This window comes from Ammospiza nelsoni, chromosome 1, assembly GCF_027579445.1.
Source record: "Ammospiza nelsoni isolate bAmmNel1 chromosome 1, bAmmNel1.pri, whole genome shotgun sequence".
Classification (NCBI taxonomy): domain Eukaryota; kingdom Metazoa; phylum Chordata; class Aves; order Passeriformes; family Passerellidae; genus Ammospiza; species Ammospiza nelsoni.
Genome location: NC_080633.1, coordinates 37,539,503 through 37,560,491, shown reverse-complemented (window position 1 = coordinate 37,560,491; position 20,989 = coordinate 37,539,503). Strand labels below are relative to the sequence as shown.

General features: G+C 35.1%; 1 protein-coding gene across 1 annotated transcript in view; it reads right to left on the bottom strand.

The window, feature by feature from the left end:
• The window catches only part of KCNH8 (potassium voltage-gated channel subfamily H member 8), a 175,692-nt gene that overhangs the window by 17,480 nt on the left and 137,223 nt on the right, over positions 1 to 20,989 (bottom strand). The window contains exons 10-12 of the mRNA XM_059477280.1: positions 20,455 to 20,704; positions 15,927 to 16,141; positions 1,189 to 1,227 (exon numbers count right to left, since the gene is read on the bottom strand). Of these exons, the coding sequence (XP_059333263.1) occupies positions 1,189 to 1,227; positions 15,927 to 16,141; positions 20,455 to 20,704 (504 nt within the window). The remainder of the gene's footprint in view (positions 1 to 1,188; positions 1,228 to 15,926; positions 16,142 to 20,454; positions 20,705 to 20,989) is intronic.

The window sequence follows — 20,989 nt, the reverse complement described above, 5'->3', positions numbered from 1 at the left end:
TTTGTAACTGAAGTAATTGCTGGGATGATAGACAGACTTTTCAGTTCACTCCAAGTCCTGGTAATGCACCAATAGTGTGATGGTTTCAGCTTCAGAGCTGAGTCATCAGAAAGCAGAGCTATGTCTGGTTTTGAAAAAAAAATGCAATTTAGATGCTTGATGTTGGAATCATGGAAATTTAGAGCCAACATAGACCTGTGGTCTATAATTTATGTATTAATTAAAGCACAATGTAGGTGATCAATGGTTTTTTTGGAGTAACAAAGTATGCTGATCATGAGTGCTGACGCGTGCCAACATAGACAAGATCAGACCTTAACTCAGAAATTGTTCCATTTATTCCCATGGTACAACTTTCTCTGTATTGGTAGAAGGTGAATGGCCTAAGGCAGACTCAGGTTCTAGGTCAAATTAACAAACCAAGTGCAACTTCATGGTTTCAAAGGGAGTTGTTGTTTTTAAATTTTTTTACAGGCTAGTCTTCTTAATCAAGCTTGATTAAGGCACTGTTAGCTTTAGATAGAAAACCTCAGATGACCCTGCACAGTCAAAAATCCCACGTTCAGGCCAAGTGAGATTGGCTGGGTGAAAATACAGATTTGGGGAATTTATCCAAATATTCTAAGCCCCTATTAGCATCTGTCTAAATGTTCTGCAGCATAGGTTTAATTCTGTTACAACACACTTTGGTTGAATGTAAGCTTTTCTCTTGGTATGTGTTGACAGATTTAGTAGTATCTTTTAATTTGAGGTATATATGAAGAGGTAAGAATTCCAAGTTTTGACAGAAGGCATGTCTTTATAATATAGAAAAGCCTTGTCATCAACTGTAGTAGTCATTCAAAGGCTGTTATGATGATTTACCTGTACAGGACCTGGCACTGATACTGCCTATACTCTACAGAGAACGAGTGTTACCCATATTCAAAACTTTGCCTTAGGTAGCCATGTATCTAAAATGTAGTTGCTATAGGAGGATATTCAAATTTAGCACCTGGGAAAAAATGATCATAAGCTGTTACTCATAAAATGGGCAGTGGCAGAACTATCTGCAGGATGCTATTTGAATTCTCATTCTGAAAAAAATTGAAGTCTGTTTTCAAGAAGGAAAGGAAGGAGTTTGTTCTGGTTATAATTATGTGCATATTCAAAGTGAAGCTTGGCATAATTAAAATGTGATCAACATACCTGGGATAGTGTAGGCTTGTTGGATAATTTTGATATTACCTGCAAAAAACAAACCAAAGAGGTAGGAAGTATGTACATCTGTACAGTTTGGATTCCAACGGGATACAAACATCTAAACAAAAACATTTATGTCAATACAAGAAAAGACACTCATGATAAAATGGCTGTATTAAATTAAATGATGACATAACACAGAACTAAGGATAATCCTTGCAAACAGGTGCTGTGAGAGTAAAAAAACATTGTTTCATCTTAAATAAAAAGCGAGGTAATAAAAAATAAATTATTTTACTTTAATAAAAAGTAAATCAAGACTCCAAACCTGCAAATAAATGTAGATGTATGAAAGCATGGCTGGTAGATTTCAGTGCTGGTGTGGTGGAAGTGCAGGAGCAAGTACTCTACTTTGGCCCTGCTCAGCTTTAACTCCTGTGCCAGCCTAGTCTGTATGTGAAGATGAACTGTCTCCAGCATCTTTGAGGAATTTACAAAAGCAGTGGTGAGACTGAAGCAACTAGGAGCAAGATAGTCCTGAGGGAGAGTTGTCCAACCTATTCAAGACCCTAATATTTTCTTTTCTTGAATTACACAGAAAGTAAAACAAAAGAAAGGGAAAAATAAAAAAAATTATGCAACTTTCAAGAATAACTACTTCTAATAAAATCCACTGGAACTGCTGAGTTGTGAAAATTCTGTTGTGAAAATTCTGCTGTTTATTTGAATGGTCATACATTGACTGTGGGCAAGTCTCTGGCAGCCTATATACTGTATTTATAAATATTTCAGTCTGCCAGGTAAAATTTTGATAGATTTTCTTCTCCTTTCCTAAAACCACATATCAAGGCAAAAAGTGCTGTAACCCATCAGTCAATTAATTTTTCTCCAAACATAGGTAGAAGTTAGGCATTTCTGAAAGTCATTTGAATGTCTCAGTTTGTTTGACAAATGTCTTCAGAACACCTAAATATTCAAATTTAGGCACAGATTTGAAAATAATAATTTGCTTAGCTTTATATTTCTTTATTTTGTTCCAATTCTTTCAGGTTAACCTAAAAACTGTTTTGTAGTGAGGGTACTAGTAGTGGTATATTATACTAATATAGAATATTTAAGTTTTTGTAAGCAGAAATCCTACTCCACAAAATCCAGGCCAGTGGCAGGTGTATCATTAAATGTAGAAATACTAATACTAATAACTGCCAAACAGAGCAACTGCAGTAATGAGGGTATGTAAACAAAATAACTGCTGTGTTCTTACTGAGTTAGAGTACTAGGTGATATTAGCAGAGAATGAGATGTCAGATACTGAAATCTCATAAGTGGCATTTTAATCTATGCCAACTGAAAAATCAATATCTTCAAGATTCAGGATGAGAGGAAACTAGAAATGTGCTAAAATATTAAAGTCAGGATTAGGAAGTACTACTTGCCTTCTTTGCACATATGCTTAAAATATTAGTTCAAAATTGTGCCCAGAATTCTGGGACATCAGTTTGCTTGGCTTCTAGGCACAGCAGGAATGTTAAATAGCAGCCTTAATTAAAATTCCAGGCAAATCCAAAATATTAGCAGCTTCACAAAAAACATCTCAGAAAGTATGCATTTTCCTGCTGATGGCTTTAGAAGTGACTTGTCACTTGTAATTTGTAAAGCGGGTGAAGATTTCTCTCACTTTTTGTTTCAATGTTGCTGTTTTTCCCTCCTGAGTACTTGTTAATCCTGACTGTACATCTTGAAAACACAGACAGACAAAGAAATCATTATGTGGGTTTTAAGCTGTATGACCGGTTGCTAGCACTGTGCCCCTGCTCCTGGGCCTCCGTGCTGCTCCTCAGCACAGGAGCCACAGGCGCGCATCGGTGCCTCTCTGCTCTGCGTCACCCTGCCTTGGCCACTGCAGCAGGGGGAAGCTGCCTGCGCAGCAAACGGGGTCAGCGGCAGCACTTGGTTGCCTTGTGACCTTCCCAAGAGAAGGGTAAAGGAATTTTTGAAGGCAGGTTGTTTTTTGCAAGGAGACGAGGGAGTGCTCTCAGGAGGCCGTGTAGCAGAAAAGAAGACTAAGTACGAACATGGAGCCCACGATGTGAGAAGCTGCTTATCAGACTCCTCCTGCTCCCCCAAACAACCTCCTTTAATCCACTGGGGACTATTTATTCTAAAATATCTATATTTTCAGACTGAAACTATGGAACAATAAACTATGGACCCATAAGCTATCTTTCCCATAGAATAAACTCCACAGTAAAAAGCTTTTTAATTGCTTCTGTATAGATACACAGCAGCCATACTCATTGCCTGTCCTGCACACACAACAGGGGCCTGGGCTTTATGGCTTAGTAGCTGAAAGCTGGCAAAAGAAACTAATCTGTGCCCAGAGAGAATTCTCAAGGATTTTGCTTCTAAACTGGTTCCAGCACCTCCTCTCTGTCTCTCCCTCCAGTCTCAAAGAGAAGAGATGAAAAAGAACTTGGACAAAGCCAGTCCAAGTGCAGTAAATTAGAAGCCCTCATTTTGCACACAGCTTTATCTTTGTAAAATTGTAGTATCAGAGTAAATAATTAGGAGGTGTTGCCCTAGTTTCTAGGACACTAAAACCTTTTATTTAGGGCAACACACTAGAGCTGTCTTCTATAAAATGCTCCATTTTCTCCTTATGCCAAGAGTGTGCAAATACCTCATATGCCTGCCTTTTAAAAGAAGTACAACTCTTAAAGGATAAGGGCTGCTGGAAGAAAAAACACAGATATTTAACTTGCTGTGCACTGAGAAAAAACGAGAAAGATTGATGTTAGCATGACTAATGTGAAATACAGTCAAAGAGCCTAAGTAAAGTATCATTTCAGCCCTGGTTTCTCTTTATGTCCTGTGAAACCAGCTATAAAATTTAATTTTACAAGACAAAACAATAATAGATCATGTACCAAAAGTAGACTCATAAAATTCTTCCATGTATGGAATCACAAATCTAGAATCTTCCAAATTTTTAATATCTTAATACAAAGATTTTAAAATTTCAGTAATCCTTAACATTGCTCATTACAAGCACAAAAAGAACATTTCTCCATCTGAAAACACAAGTGGTTTGCTGTTGAAAGCAGTGGTCTGAAAATTTTTTCAGTGTCAAGAGGCAGTAGTCATTTGTAAAGAATCTCTACCAGGAACTGGGACCAGCTCAGGTAATTAGCTATACAATGATTGAAGAAGAATTCCAATGATAAAACCCTATAGAGAAAAATATAGAGACACAGCTAAATTGGAGGCTAATTCATTATATGTCCAGTCAGCAAGTTTGCATGCTGGGGCCCAATAGAATGTTACCCATGTTTGCTGGTCTGAATCTTGTTGCATTCACAAAAAGTAGGAATAAAAATAAAAACATAATTTCACTTATTTTATTGTAATCTTTGGTACTAAAACACATGAATAATTCTTTATACTGAGGAGTCAAAAGGATAAAATACATTTTCAGGAAAGGATTTGAAATCAAACTGGAGTATCAGTGTTTTTGGTCAGCATGCCGAAATGGGAAAAGCCCATTTAGTAGCACTGGCAGGGTGGGCAAAAGCCCCAAGAGTGCACGCCAGAGGTTCTATTCTTTGCAAATTCACTGTAGGGTATTGGAAAATATACAAGTACAGAACAGGAGATTATGGTACTGCTGCAAAACTTAATGCCTCACATGTGCTCAGGCCTCAGTTTTCTGTAATTAGGAAATTTTAAATGAAATATCACAAGTCCTCTAAATCACAAAACACTTAATCACGCAGAAAGAACTTGTTAGATATAATTGTTTTATACTGAGCAATTTGCCATCCCCATCCCCTTTGTGTTTTTATTTTTTTGTTTTCTTTTTAAGACTTTCTATTGTTCATTGACTTGTTTCTGTATTTTCACAGGGTTATTCTTATCTCTCTTAATGGACAGATAAAGAAAGAGTATTTTGTGTAAGAAGGTGTTTCCAGCATTCTCATTATGCAGACTACATTGAATAGGCAGCAAAAGTTGAACAGCAGATCTGACACAGGTGTTTTGTCCGGGGGAGACAGTAAATGTGAATTGCCATAAACTCTGCAATCTCCTGTTAAGTTGCTGTCCTGAGAGTTTTGCTTCTTTGTAATTAACTTGTGTAGTTGGTACAAATGTTCTGTAACTGACTGCTTGTGGTTAGCTCTGGATAATTTGGATAGTTTTCATTTTTTTTGCAATTGAATAGTTTCTTGGTTAAAAATTCTCACATGAGCTTTTATATTTGGTGTTCAAGTTTACTTTTCATGTATTTCTTTAAAACCTGAATGTTAACCTCACTGCATTCATTTTTTTAAAATTATACTTTAATTATTTCATTAGCAATACAGGATATATTGCATTTCTTGTTAAAAAAAGATTATAAAGAAAGCCAAAGTTAATATTTCTGCCACTTTTGCCACATTAAGAATAAATAAATGGGAAGTGTGGATGGTATAATTAGTATTTTTTACTTCTATATGCTTACATCCCTTTTCTGCACCCCAAAGCAGGAGAACAAATTAGGGTCTCAGCTGCTCTAAAAATGCATCTTTCACAGTCAATCTGTAGCTCTGTAGCAGTAAGAATTAAAAAAAAAAAAAAGAAAAAAAAAGAAAAAAGAACAGCCTATCAATAAGATGAAAAAAAACAAAAGAAGGAATTGTTAAAACAGACAATAGACCTGGCACTGACTGTACTGTCTGGCAGGTTGTATTTTTGGAAAAGCTTTCAGATTACTGCAGAAAAAAGATATGGTTGAGAAAGCTTGTTAATACTCCTACAGTTTGATTACAGTCAAGTAAAGACTTACATAATAGAAACTACAATAAAGGCTAACACCTTCCAAAGCAATAAAACTTATATGCTTAACTTCAAGCAGCTCTAAAGTTTTAAACACAAATATTTGCATGATTGGCCCTGGATTGATATTCTGCTAGACTCCTCAATTTGAGGCTGTAGATACAGTGAAGGAGTTGTGTTTTATTGTTAGCTTTATCTTTAAATGAAACTTCATACTAGTATTTCTGTAAATTTGTATATCTAACTTCAGAGAGTGTCTTGAAAAGAACAGAGTGGGACAATGAAGTGGATATTTCAGAATAATCTCCTGTTTAATTTATTACTGCCAATTGCCTATTTGTACATATTCCCAAAGCTGGCCAGGTGTTTTGTTAACACTCACAGCTCAAATGAGTGAATGAGTGCTAGCAAGTGCCTCCCTGAGGATTGCAGTATATCCATGGAGAATTTTTAAGAAAATTGCTTGAATTCTTTGAATTAGCATGACATAAAAAGGAACTCAGTAATAGAAATCCAGTATCAGTTTTGGACAATGGTGGAATGAACAGTGAACATAGTGTGATTAGCAGTGGACTCTGCCTCTGAACGCTTGCTATCTCGGCAGCGCTCTACTGTGTATACAGTATATGTGTATAAAATGTATGTATATATTTATTATTACAATCATGTTAGTATTTGCCATTGTTTGAATTCACTGAATGTTTTCGGTGATATGGTAAACAATAACATGATCATAATAATATAATGTAATTTATGTCTTGGATATCAGATCTATTTTCAGCACAACTGTATTTGCACTTATGTAGGCTGGTTTTGTAACTCTGGTTTTACTGGGTAGAAGTAAAGATTATTAAAAAGAAAAATATGCAGATATTTTTGATATAAGTAAAACTTTGGCCGAATTTGTACATAAATAATTTTTGTTTTCATATGCTTTCGTATCTTTGAGCAGAATGGTGGGTCTAGATGACCTTCAGAGGTCCTTTCCAAGCTCTGCTATTCTACTGCTCTGTTATGTTTAAAGAAAAGTTGCACTAAAAACATTACCAGTTCAAAACTGAGAACACACACTTGCATCAATGTAAAATGCCAGTTTGATACACAACTTGCACAGATTATAGACAGTTTTCTCAAAGACTACACTACATTTAGTTTTACACATTTCAGCGTGTATCCTGAGGTTATGAGGACTCTGCAAGTCATGTAGAAATGTCACCACATAAGCCACTCTGACAGAACATTAGATATCAAGATAGTCTCTGCCCTCAGAACTAATGTTTTTATAGAAGATATTGTGGTACTATAATTTTCTTCATTAATTAGTACTATATTAGCCGGAATAATAAAAGGACAAGTTATTGTAGAAGAGCTTCTAAATTTAAGGTCCCCAATGAATCAGTGCTTTATCAACACAAAATAAAAGGAATAATAATACAAAAAAATTTAAAAAGAATCCACTTTCCAAATTGATATAATTTAAAGTTTAGCTATATTAGGATTAATTCTATTTTCCATTTTCACAGTGTGGAGACAAAGATAATATTAATATTGTAAAAGTAATATTATCATGTTCCCTAAGGCACTCTGAGACATATTGGAAAAAAGTTATCCCCTAGCATGCCTGTCTAATTAAAATAGAAATATGGTTAGATTTCAAGGCAATACTCTGAAAGCCAGGAGCTTTTCCCGTCTAAAATTCTGTTTGACACAGTGTTTTATACCCTCCTCATACAACCATCTAGAAACATCAATAAGCTGCTTTGCTAGCCTGGATTTTTTTCAATGTGTTACCCTCGGGTTAAGCTTTATAATCTGATGCAGAATGTAATAATCCCAGGAAGCTGAATGAATGGGACTGGAGAGTACTCAAAAAGAATCAAAAGCTAAAATTAGAAGTAAAATTTCATCACTTATTTAAACATGTTAATTCTGGTTACTATGAAATTCTTTTGTATTTGTCAAGAAAGTGCTAAGGTCTACTTGTGAAAATCTTTTAATAAATAATGTAAAGCTTTTAATAAATACTAAAAGGCTCATAATTCCTGTCTCTTAATCCATTCACAAAAGCAAAAGAGTTGGAATTTGGGGATGAGTCACATATACCTAACATAGTCCCAGACTAATGTAAATAGGTTAATTTCCTCCCATCCTCTTTGTCCTTTTCCATATCTTCTGTGATTCACCCTTACAGTGAATTGGCCACTTGTTTTAGGTGCAAAATGGGAAAGATGTCTAAAAATCCAGAAAAAAATTTAAAAAATATTAATAGAAAAGATTTTATAATTGCTGAAATAAGTTGTGATGGGATGAATCTTCTAACTGGAAAATGACCACAAATCAGCAGAATAAATTACTAGAGACAAAACCAGACAGTGTAGGTGTCTGTGTCATTATTTTCAAAAATATTAGAATAACTGAAGGCTACAGAAATGAAACAGGAGATTATTAGTGAAAAAAGATTCTTCAGGTAAAGATACTAGGAAAGAAAAAAGGCCAACCAGTCTATCTTTCTTGAATTACATGTTTCTTCGTTGCCTTATTTCTCAGCAGCCTACCATATTGAAGAATATATTAGAAACACAACAGTGAGGTGATTGTCTTGAGAGGTACCGGGGGGAAGAGGTGGCTCAGAGGCACACATCAGGCTCACCTGTAACTGCTAGAAAAAAAGCTTTATGAGCTACCAGACCAGAAAAAAAGGCATCAGACTGGCCTGCACTATAGTTTCAGGTCAGCCTTGCTCCTGTAGTAAATGAAGAAGTTAATTGTCAAGCTGAGGGTCTGGAGAAAGAACTGACTGTAAACCTGCACAGGGAGGAGGCTATTACAGCACATTTCCTTGTTTGAAACAAGCATCCAACTCAATAGCCAAAGACCCACCAAAACATACTTACTGCTGTGAATACGGGTAGGAGACCTATGGAATGTTTTGCAGAGAGCTATTGGACAGAGCTCATTCCCAAAATACATTGCATCCATTTAATAATAAAAATGAAGTGTAAAATAGGTGAATGAACTGCTTTGATTTTGTTTGTTTTTTGCCAGTGCTCACACCCATGTACATCTACATGACTTGTTCCATAGGAATAAAGAAGCTGAGCTCATTGTGTGAGTGCTGCCTTGTTCAGCAATAGAATAACTATTTTTTTTTCTTGTGAAGAGAAGAGAGAGAGAGGGGGAAGTAGGAAAAAATTCCAGATCGTCCCAGAAGTATAAATGAAAAATCTGAGTAGCTTGTAAGACGTGAGAGCCCTGAGTTATATTTGACAGCAACCCTAATTGGAGAGTAGTCCGTGCACAGAGGCAGGTAAGAGACCTACTCCAATGAGCATAACAGGAATCAAAGTTAATTATATGTTACCAGTTTTAAAATTTAGTTTTTGACAGTATGAGGAGCACCTTCATTCCTACACTATAATCACTGAGAACTTGAGAAGTTTATAGGCTCCATATCAAGAGGTAAAAAGGAAAAATTAATATATGTTGTCTTTCAGGCAGAAGCAGTGGCTGTTCAGCCACCAGTCACTTAGGGCTTCTACCAGAACAACCAGAGCAAAGGGAACCATGTGCACGGGGAGGAAAGAGAAAGGCCATAAACAGTTGGTTCACAGTTTATTTTAGTTGTTTGTAGGGTTTTGCTTTTTGAATAATCTAGATACTAATAATCTAAATACAAGACTTCCATTGCTTTAGGTGATTTATTCAATTCTATATTCTATCTGTTGTAATAATTGCATAGAAACACAAAACCTGGCATTGATTGGTCTCTTATTCTGCAAGATTTGTACTTACTGACAATAAACACCAGCGAGTTACAGCTGCAATAATAATACATGATCCTCTACCAGACAATCTCCTGACAAAGATGGGTGCTTAATATGCTCTAATCATATTTAAAAATTAGAAGTTTTCATCAAATTTATCCAACCCTACTGTTAAAAAAGGACTGATTGACTTTTTTAAGGTAAACCACTTCATTTTACATAGCTGCTAGGTGTTGTGAAAAAAACATCTCCTCTATTAAAAAGTTGGTTGGAATTATTTGGGAAATGTTCTATGAAAATTACTTATTATTAAAAATATTTTGCAACTTTTGACTGTCATACACGTGTGCAGGAAGAACTGGGTTCTAGGCTGGAGTAGAGGAATAGTGACTAAGTATGGCAGCACAGTAAGAGCTGATTTGGAAATTAATTTTTTCAATGCATGACTTTTATTATAAACACTCAGGTAATGCCCATGAAATAAGTTGGTTTGGGTTTTGTTTGTTTTTTTTTTTTTTTCTTTTTACTTTGAAAGTTAAACTCATCAATAAGTGTGGCATTCACAATCTTTGAACAGAGAGACATAATTCTCTCTCTCAGGGGTTTTTCCGGGAGAAGGACAGAGACAAGAAGAGAAAAACAATTATCTCTACTTGCTGCTCCTGTTGTTTTGCACTTGTGGAATGTGTTAGGAAGATTGTTTACCTGAAGTGATTTGTCTGTTGGATTCTGCTGAGGATTATTTTTTTTCCTTGGCCAATTGGAAAAAGCTATGTACTGACTGTCGGGAGACAGTCACAAGTTTTCTTTAGTACTCTTTGTAGTATAGTCATAGTATCGTATAATGGAATATAATATAGATTAATTAAGCAATTGTTCAGCCTTCTGAATCAATGGAGTCAGATGCCAATCATTCCCTGCATTGGGGGCACCCTGCTTTTCGATAAATAAGTAATCATGTGACTGCTTCTATCAGGTTTACTTATCTCATAAAACTTGCCAAAGTTAGAAACAACTTTATAAAAAAAAACAACTTTTTTTTTTCTTAATGTTTATAGAGTAGCAAATATAAGTTGTTTGCTTCGTTAAAGTGAAATACTATTTTCTATGCAGACAATCAGTGCATTAAAAAAATCTGAAATGTCACACTACTTTCAATGCTGATTCATAATAGATAATCAAATATATAATTGAAAGTGTTATTGCTATATTGGAAAACAGCATTCATAAATTCAGATTACCTATAGTAGAAATCTAGATCTAGAAAATGCATGACTAAACAGGCAAGAATGAATTTCTGTCAAATATGTAATCTACTAGCTGAAAACCAAAGAGTGGCAAGGCAGGATTTAATCTCAATTTTGTGCTTGCATTCAAAATATTTTTTGCTATTCATTTTCTGACAACAAGGGCAATGCCAACAGTTAGAACAAAGAAAGATAAAAGTCTTCAAATAAGCAGCTAAAATGACATGGAGAGGAATTACTCCTATGCTTTTAAATTACTTAAGGCTTAGCTCGAATGAACCAGAAAGCTCAGTATATTTTAGATTAGAATTTGTAGACATTTTTCTTCCCAAGCTGTGCCCTCTATTGTGTCCACCAGAGCTTAGAGCTATTTTCACCTTTACAAACAATTATTTGGTCAGTTGTCAGATTTTCCAATACAAAATGAGGAGCATCCCTTGGAATTTCTTAGATATTGCTAATAACAACCTGAGCTCTATTATATTAAAAATTCCTCACAACTCAGTCATTAAAATTTAATAAATTCTAAACACCAGCCTCCTCAAAGGACAAGAATTAATCTCTATTTGTAAGATAATGCTTTCCAGAGGGAAGATGGGGGCAGATTCTTTGGCTTTATCGCTTCTTGGTTGCTAGATTGCCTTTTAAAATGTATTTGTCTATTTATTTATTTTATTATCAAGGAGCCTGGCTAAGGTGCACTAAGACTCCATGTTCTCTACTGAAGAAGGAATCTACCACATTTTCATGAAACCTTGTCCTTATGTTGCATTTACACGGCAATGCGCTGATTGAATCAACCCTTCCTCATGATTCACAGAGAGAGTGTTTTCATTTTAGAGAACAGCTTCCTCTTTGGGGAGAGGGGAAGGAACAGCTTTTCTAGGAGCCAGAACACTACTTTTAAGCCTACAAAAGGAAAAGCAGATTCTTATTAATTGTAAGTCCTATCTACAAACAGAGATTTTTAGCTCTCCAGGAATATAACTTTTTGAAAATGACTCACATCGATACAGCTTTAGTGAGACAAAGATTGTGCCTGCATATGCCTTGTCTTCCTTTGGGACTAAATTAAAGCTTGATGGTATAGGTTTTTATCAGTGTGACTCTAACCAGCTTTTTATTTTTTTTAATCTGAAAAATTTTGTCTACACTGTAAATTATTTTGTGCGTATATAAGAAATAATTAGAAACAATAAACTCTCCCGAAGCCCACAAAGATATTGTCAAACATTTACTTATTCTGAGTTCTTCACAGCATATTCATAGGATAATTCAGAGTTATGATCAGCTGCTGCTACTCTCTGAATGCATCAAATAACACATTTTCCAGGGGTGGTGGATAACAAAATAATTTCCAGTTTCTGTCATATTAATCTATGGGTATAAGATGTATCCACATACCTTTCCAGAGCCCTCTTTTGAGTGCTCAATTTTATCAAATCAGATATGGGTCATTCTCACTGCCTAATACATATGAAATCTGTAATTCATAGTGAAAAATTATACAGATAGAGTGAGGCATGTGTCAAAATCTGTGTCACTCAGCAAACTATTTCCTTACTATGACAACATAGTCACAGACCTAGATAAATTGGTAGAAATGGGTGAATCGTTTTAATGTCAACTCCAGCTACCAGAAAGATTATTATTTTCTAACTGCCCCTAATATTTGAATACATTTAAAACCACAGTTGCTGGTTTATTGATCAAAAGGAGGCAAAGAAAGTAAGGGGAAGAATAAGCAAAATCAACAAAAAGTCTCGTCTCCTAGTTCACAGCTTGCTGTGATGAAAATGTATAAAAAGATGGCAAAATAGCACTGCTAGTGTAGCTGAACACAATGGTTTAAATAATAAAACAATAACTCTTGGCTTAAGAGTTATCATGAGGAATTGTTCAAACTCTATCTCTCTGATTCTGTGTCTGTTTCTCTACCTTTTACTCATTACAGCCTGAAAGAGTTGTCTGCTCCTATACTTGAAATCTGGGCTTTCCTCCCAAGATTGCTAAACTCTTTCAGTCTATAATCAGACAGTTGCAGTTTCTACTGGTAACTGGGACAGCTGGTTGCATCTCCTCATTTTACTGGAAAGGGACACAACTATGGAAGTCCTTGAGCCTTTTCCACAGTCATACCTTAATTGGAGTTTAGTGCAGATGAACCACATCATTATATATCCTGTTAGACTTGCAAATGAATGAAGGAAACAAATTTAAAATATTTCCTGTTTGTGTAGGTGGGGAGGATATGCAATCTTCCAAGTATACAATTTTGACACTTTAAGAGAAGGACACTACAAATGATTTCTGACCCCCTTTTTGTCCATATTTTTCTAATTCAGTTCAAATCTCTGATTCAATTTTAATCAGAGCAATGAAGGTGGAAAGAGGATAGTGAACAACCAGGAATAAATTCTTATTCCTTCTCAGGATTTTAATGCTGGCTTTAAGTTTTAATAAATCTTCAACCTACAGTAGATTTTATGGACTTTGACTGAAAATGCAAAAACATTTTAGGTCAAGACTGAAATACAGCTCATAAGTCATAGTGGGGAAATTCATGTTATTTCACCCTGCAGTTCACCTGACCCTAAATACTGCTGATGATTAATTTTAAGTATTAAATTCACATTTGGCTACAGATTTACAGTCATTTAAAACATCCAAGAAAAAGAGAGTGAGAAACAGACTTATTCAAATGAATAGATCTACTGTTTAACTATGGAAAAGTTCTCAAAACTAGAAAATCCCATAAAGAAATTGCAGATACTCTCAAAAGTAAAATCTGCTTATATTAGGGAGAGGGAATTCAGATACAGCGGTCTAGCTGACAAAGCTCTCCCATAACACCATTCCTAAGTGCTGTATTTAAAAAAAAAAAACCAAAAAGAAGCAAAAAGCCATATTAACACACCCACAAACTCTACATCTGAAGACTTCTTACTTTCCTCTGAGAGTAACCATCAGATAACTCCAATTTTTTCTGTTTGCAAGGATATTCCAGCTGAAGCAAAGACAGGGTACTTTCCTGCTGAAGAAAAGTGAGTGCTTGACCAGGAACACTTGCTACTGACATAGATATCTGTCCTCATTTTTGAACCCTGTTTTTGTGGTGGCACAATTTTTGGCTGCCTTATTTATGCTGTTTATCCTTATTGGTAAGTAAAATGGTTGGAAAAGAAATGAGGTGTTCTATTGCAAGAGAAGTAGTAGCTGAGGGGATAGTTAAGCAGAGGATGTAGGCAAAAGTGACACTCATAATCTGTCTTGGATTTTGTTTATCTGCCTGTGACACTGGGTATTATTCCATGTCAGGATATTTTTTCCTTTAATTTTAAGGTAACAGATCATACAATGAAAATATGGAATAGATTCAAAACTGCTTTAAATATTTTCTACTTTAAAGCAGAAAAGTTACTTGGATGTGTCCCACATTACTTTAAATCCCTCACAGAGCCTGAAAAACACTCACCTTTAAGGCTGCTGTAGGCTCGCTCTCAGCAGAGAGTCCCTACATCACCCAGCTGACTTTAATTGGCCACAGTTGTCCCTGAATTTATAAAACCTGAATGCAGCTGAGAGGGTGACCCCCAGATTTGTCACCATACAGAAAAGCATGAAGCAACGCATTGAGGGGATCCATCATGTTCCATGACAAAACTGTAGTGGGGAATGAAATAATCTTCAAACCCTATCTTTGCATGGAGTTTTACTCCTTTTTGGATCAAATATTCCTCCCTGAGGGAAAAGTGTTAAACAAACTGATCACCAGGCTCTCAGAACAGCTGTGTAGTCTCAGCTGCTGTTTTCAGCAGCAGGAAGTTTGGAGACATTTCAAGAGACAAACAAATGAGATACCCTGGTTATTTTCCTCTCCAGAAGTACACACTTATATATGGGCTCCTTTCTGCTGCAATGGTTTAATAGAGTGTTGCTGTGGAAACACTGGCACCAAAGTGCACCTAATAGGAAGCTATGTAGAAAAATCAGCACATATATCAAACTCATTGGGTTTTGCACTGAAAAATACTTTGGTGCACTCTCCCTTGGCATTATATTTGTCCCTTGTTTTGAGAGTATCCTAGTGAAAATTGATGTTTTTCTAATGTTACTTCTCTCTGTGTTAGGAGAAGAACACAACAGAACAAACACCTGAACTGTTAAACACCAAATGGGAAGTTTAGCTATAATTGTCTTTGAGCATTCATGTGATAAAGTCAGAAAAAGAGAGATGTCATAAAAGCTTTTCACTATTAAAACCCAAATGTACATATTTTCTCTATAATAATGAAAGTAATCATATAATCAGTGAAATTACTTTGGTGAGTCTGTACTGAAGCCTTTCAGGAGTGCTTTATCTGGAATTTCTTCCTGTTATGTATTTGCTTGGGGTTTTTGTTTGTTTTACCTTTTTTTTCAAAAATAAAATACTCGTTTAAGTGGAAAAGCACACTTTAATTGCAGTGTATGGGAAACAACTGTTTTTCATTTTCAGTGTGTGTGATGACATTCTTTACTAAAAGTGATAACCAATGATGTATGAAATGAGTGTTCATTAGGCTGGCACATGAGCTTCTACAAAAGGTATGGCTAAAACCCTTTATTTGGACACATAGCTTACATAACTATGACTTATTTTTAGACATAGACAAAAAATATTAAAAAACCAAAGAATTTTGTTTCATGGATGGTGTTATGGAAAATGAGAAGCAGAGAAGTCTTTGGATATTTATGATCTGACCAACTGATAAAAAATTAAAATAGGTAATATCTGAATTATCAAACAAATGGAATCAGCGGTTCCTTCAACACAATTTACATATTATGTCTTTATTGTGGCAAAATTATAAGAAACTACTGAGGTATGTGAAACACCTGAAAGATTAGAGTAACTGCAGAGACCTTTAAAGATACTTACATCACTTTCATGGCCTTCTCTTAGATTGTAAGTGAGATCATGCTGGATGTCTTCAACGAACTTGTGAGCATACTCTGGGTACAGGTCGAGCACTTCAAAGAGACCTTTGAGTATAATACATTGGAGGTCACAATATGTTAGAGCTTTAACATCTGCGTTTGTTTTAATCACTTGATCCCTAATGGATAGGTTTGCTCCAATTAAATCTCCTTTGCCTGAAAGAGAATACAAAAATAATTATATTCAAAGCTTAAATTCTTTACTTTTTTGAATCATAAAGTTGTTTGATATAGTGGTATACCTGAACCTGAAATCCCATTGTTATTAATACCTTTTTTAATTAATATTACGTTAAAGGATCATAGACTAATTTTTTTCCTCTTTTTGCAGGTGCAAACTTAGACACAATTAATTGGAGGTACAAAAACTAATTTCCAGACAGGTAACTGGCTGATTTAAGGGAGCAATAAATTAAATATGTATAAAATGAAGATTTACACCAGTAACTAATAACAAGTGCAATTATTTTTCAAAAAAGATGTTGTCAGGTGTTTTTGTGGTGTCTTAAAACATGCAGGTGTTAAGGTAGCATTTTAACATTTCTGTCAAAAGAAAAAAATGCTTAAGAAAGAATTCTTGTGCTGGTTTTGTTTTCATTTATGGGCAAGACTGCCTTAGAGCACTGTGACTATTAGAAACCTCAACTGACCATCGGTTGAGGAGCACAAAATTTTACAATTAGAAGTTTCCATAAACATCTGATCTAAGGTATAAATTCCAAAGTGTAGTCATTGAACCAGAGGTTTTCCTCAAAAGTTAAAGCAGATGGTCTTCGTTAAAGACCGGGACAGTGTGATGGAATGCATTCTCAGCAAGTCATGGGTGATACCAGGCTGGGGGAATTGGTTGATGATACTGAAGGACAAAGTTGCACTTAGGGGGACCTCAATGAAAGATAAAATGGCTGCTAGGAATATCATGAAGTCCAACAAAACCAAATGCCAAGTCCCGTATCTGGGATGAAAACCCTCCCTAGAGCAGTATGGACTGGGAACTGACCAGCTGGGCAGCAGCTCTGCAGGAAAGGCCCTGGGGGTCCTTTTGGACAAGCTGAACATGAGCCAACAATGTGTCCTTGCAGCAAAGGAGTTCAAGGACCTCCTGTGCAGCATTAGCAAGAGTGGAGCCAGCAAGTCCCAGGAAACGACTCTTTCCCTCTATATTTGTCATGTCTCACCTGCAGCACTGTGTCCCCTTTTAGGCTTCCCAATAGAAGACATAATATTGACAGAGTGAGTCCAAAAGAGACTACCAGGAATAAGAGACTAAAGAATATAATTTATGAGAAAAGGCTGAAAAAATGGGCTATTGCTCCATCTTACAAAGAAAAGGCAAAGGAGGGATATTATTGCTGTCTTCAACAGCCCAGCGGAAAATTGTAGAGAAAACAGAGTTAAACTTCTCTTCAGAGTGCACGGGCAACAAGATGTACTGGGCACAGGGTGCAATAATTAAATTCTCACTCCAAATCAGGAAGTGAAAGTCAAGAAATGATGGAACAGCCAGCCTAAAGAGGCTGTGGAATTGTGAGCATCCTTGGAGATGTTCAAAACTTGCCTGGACATAGTCAATACGACTAACATAAATTTGCCCTGCTTTAAGCAGGTTTAAGTTGGGTAGCTTCTGAAAGTCTGAAGATCCCTTCAATCTTACATTATTCTGTGATGAATAAATAATAAGTCAAGGCTGTCACATCGGAAAATCCACCCAGCATGTGATTCCAACTGTGTATTACACAGGAAATGGGCAGCTTACAGAGTAAGTTAAACTAATCAGTCAACCATCCCTGAACTTTCTTAAATAGGATAATTTCACACTGTAATGTATAATTTTTAGTACCTTAAAATATTTTTTTCTTATTTATGTGGAGCTTGAACAACTTTCTTAACAGAACACGTCATAAACTCAAGGTCCCTACCTTGAGGGATTTTCTCTTATGCTAGGAATATACATATATTAATGTACTTTGGTGTCTCTTAAAAATCTCAGTTAGTATAAATGAGAACTAGAATAAGATTAGGTCAGTCTGGGAAAGAGAAATTTGATAGGTAACAATAGCATCTGTCTTTGCTCAACACAACATGTATTGCTACATAATAAAATACATCAGAAAGCAAAGCAGTTATACACTTTTACATTTTACTGTAAATATCAACAATTCCTTAGATTCTATTCTAATAGAATTAGAATAGAATATTCTATTCTATCTAGAATTCTGTATAGAATATCTATTCAATTCTTCCATTCTATTCTAATAGAATGGAAGAAATCTAAGGAATTGTAGATATTTACAGTAAAATGTAAAAGTGTATAACTGCTTTGCTTTCTGCTGTATTTTATTATGTAGCAATACATGTTGTGTTGAGCAAAGACAGATGCTATCAGTACCTTACAAATTTCTCTTTCCCAGACTGACCCAATCTCATTCTAGTTCTCATTTATACTAACCGAGATTTTTAAGTCTCAGGGCTGTCAGTGTTAATTAATTGCTTGTTGTTTGGACATTTTGTATTGCTGGACAAGGGAAAGAATTTTTCAAATATACCAAAACTGATCCTCTAACATCTTAATTAGAAACTTTTTAGATATATGAACTGTATTAGTATCCATACTTCATAAACATTTTGAAAAAATGTTAGATTTTTATTGGATTGTAGTTAAAATTTTAGAGTAATTTCAGGATTAAAGATACTAAAATTGGTCTGCTAGTCCTCAGATATGTTTATTTTTCAAATGAAAATCATGCAGCAAAGGCTGTAGGTAATAACCTGAAGTTTCATGTAGAATTAATGAAGTGATTAACTGATTCTACCTTGAACGTCAAAATTTTTTATATAACAGAATAATTTCAGCTATTCTTAGTAGCTCTTTTCTTTTTTCTTTAATTGGATAACAAGCTTATATATACATGTTTCTCACAGACACATCTGTTTTTCAATAAATCAGGGACATGTAGTCAAAGTTATAAATGTTCTCATTATGAATATTTTTCAAATAACTTATGGCTAATATTTTTAAGAAATCAATGATATATGCTCAAACAGTACATAACTCATATTAAAACATATTTTACCATAAAATAGAAACTATCCATCATTATTAGAGATAAAGTAATAGTCTCTAGAGGAAGCAAAGATGTATTTAATGAGAGCATTTCACTGAGTTGTAGCTGCACTGCTTGTTAGTGAGAATGGTTCAGTAAACAAAAACTAATCCACTAGAATTAGAATCAGGACAGAATTCTAAAATATTCTGGGAACTGCAAGTAACTCAGCATTGTCAGGGAAAAATACTGCTGTCTTGAATTTACATGACATCAGTAACACAATTTCCCATAGGGACCTATGTGTTTGATGCATTCACCTTCTGCTGGTGTTAATTAGGTTTAAATTATGAAGCTCCCATTCACTGTAACGAAACATTATTTTCTGTTATGTTTATGTTTTTTGCATTATGATTTCATTAACTTCTCTCAGAAATCCTCTAATCACTTTCTTGTTGTTTTGATTGTCACCATTACACAATGATGCTTTAATTAACACTTTCAGAAGTGCCTGAAGATAGAATCATTAATGAAAAATCATATTTCCAATGAAACTACCTCTAGAACTCTTGCTGGCTTTTAGCCTATGTCTTATTTTAATTCATATTTTATACCTCTGATCTATGTGATCCAATGAAATCAAGAGATTCTTAAACTTCCTAAAAACAAACAAGAGATGGAGTGATGTGGTCTGTCAATCTAACAGAATTAAAGAGTTCTGAAACAAATAAGACCTATATCACATTTATATATTCTAAAAAGGACCAATGAAATGCATTTTAGTAAAATAAATGAAATTCAATTACAGAAGACCAGAAGCTTCCATTATCAATGGTCTAGTGTAATTCCACAAAACAGGAAGAAAAGCAAAAAAGGAAATGTTCTATTTAACTCTGTTTTATAAGAATATTAAAAGTTATTAGAAACAGATATTAAACAGATATTAAAATAATAATAAAATAATTCTATTCCTTTAGAGTAAAATTTTATTTTGCCAATATTTATTAATGGGAGCATTGCCTGGACACTAATTTTCATGAAAGATTTAGGCACTGATGATCAATGTTCTTTGAGCTATCAATACCACCACCAAATATAGCAGAAAGCAGCAGGCAGTGTCAATAGCTTGCAAGTACGTGTTTACACGAAAATAAGAGAGAATAAGTATAAGGAAACCAGAAGTGAAATATTGAACAGCTAACAATCTGGCAATGGAAAGCTCTTTAGGTCAAAATAGAAGGAAATTCAAACTAAAAAAAAAAAAAAAAAATAGGAGTTTACATAGAATAGATATTGCAGATTAAAACAAAAAAAAAAAGTATTTCTCATCAGACAATTAGGACACGCTAAGCCACCAGTCAGTAGTGAAGGTTCTCCTGCACTGGGGGACAGTTCTTCCTCTGAGATCCATGATTGCGAACATACCAAGGATTGCCAGCACAGTGCTGTCCTTCAGGACTTCCATGGAACCTGAGCACACAAAGTAGATCGCTTGCAGGGCATCTCCCTGCCGCAGGAGGTATTCCCCAGGAGCACAGAAGGAGGTTTTGATGTGCAGAGACAGAGACCTGAGGCAACCACGACTGGCACACTCGAAAAGGGAAAGCTGCAAAATCTCCTTGTTCAAGTGCATGGTGATGTCTGAACGCAGCTCGTCTGGGAAGTCTTTTAAAAGCTGTCCAAAAGAGGAAAAAAATGATGAAAAAGAGAAAATTTGTAAAATTATTTGTTTCCACCTTTGCAGAAGTGGACTGATTTAGTGGTGGGGCACGTCATACTGTCGCAAATACTTCCCTCTGATTTTTCTTATCCCCTTGATGAGATGTGATATTTTAAGAAATTTTAACAATAAATTCCTGAAAAACATGAATAAATAAATGTCTTTTTACTATAAAAAAAAAAAATCCCCAAAAGCCTCACAAAAAAAAAAAACCCAAAAAAAACCAAAAAAAAAACCACC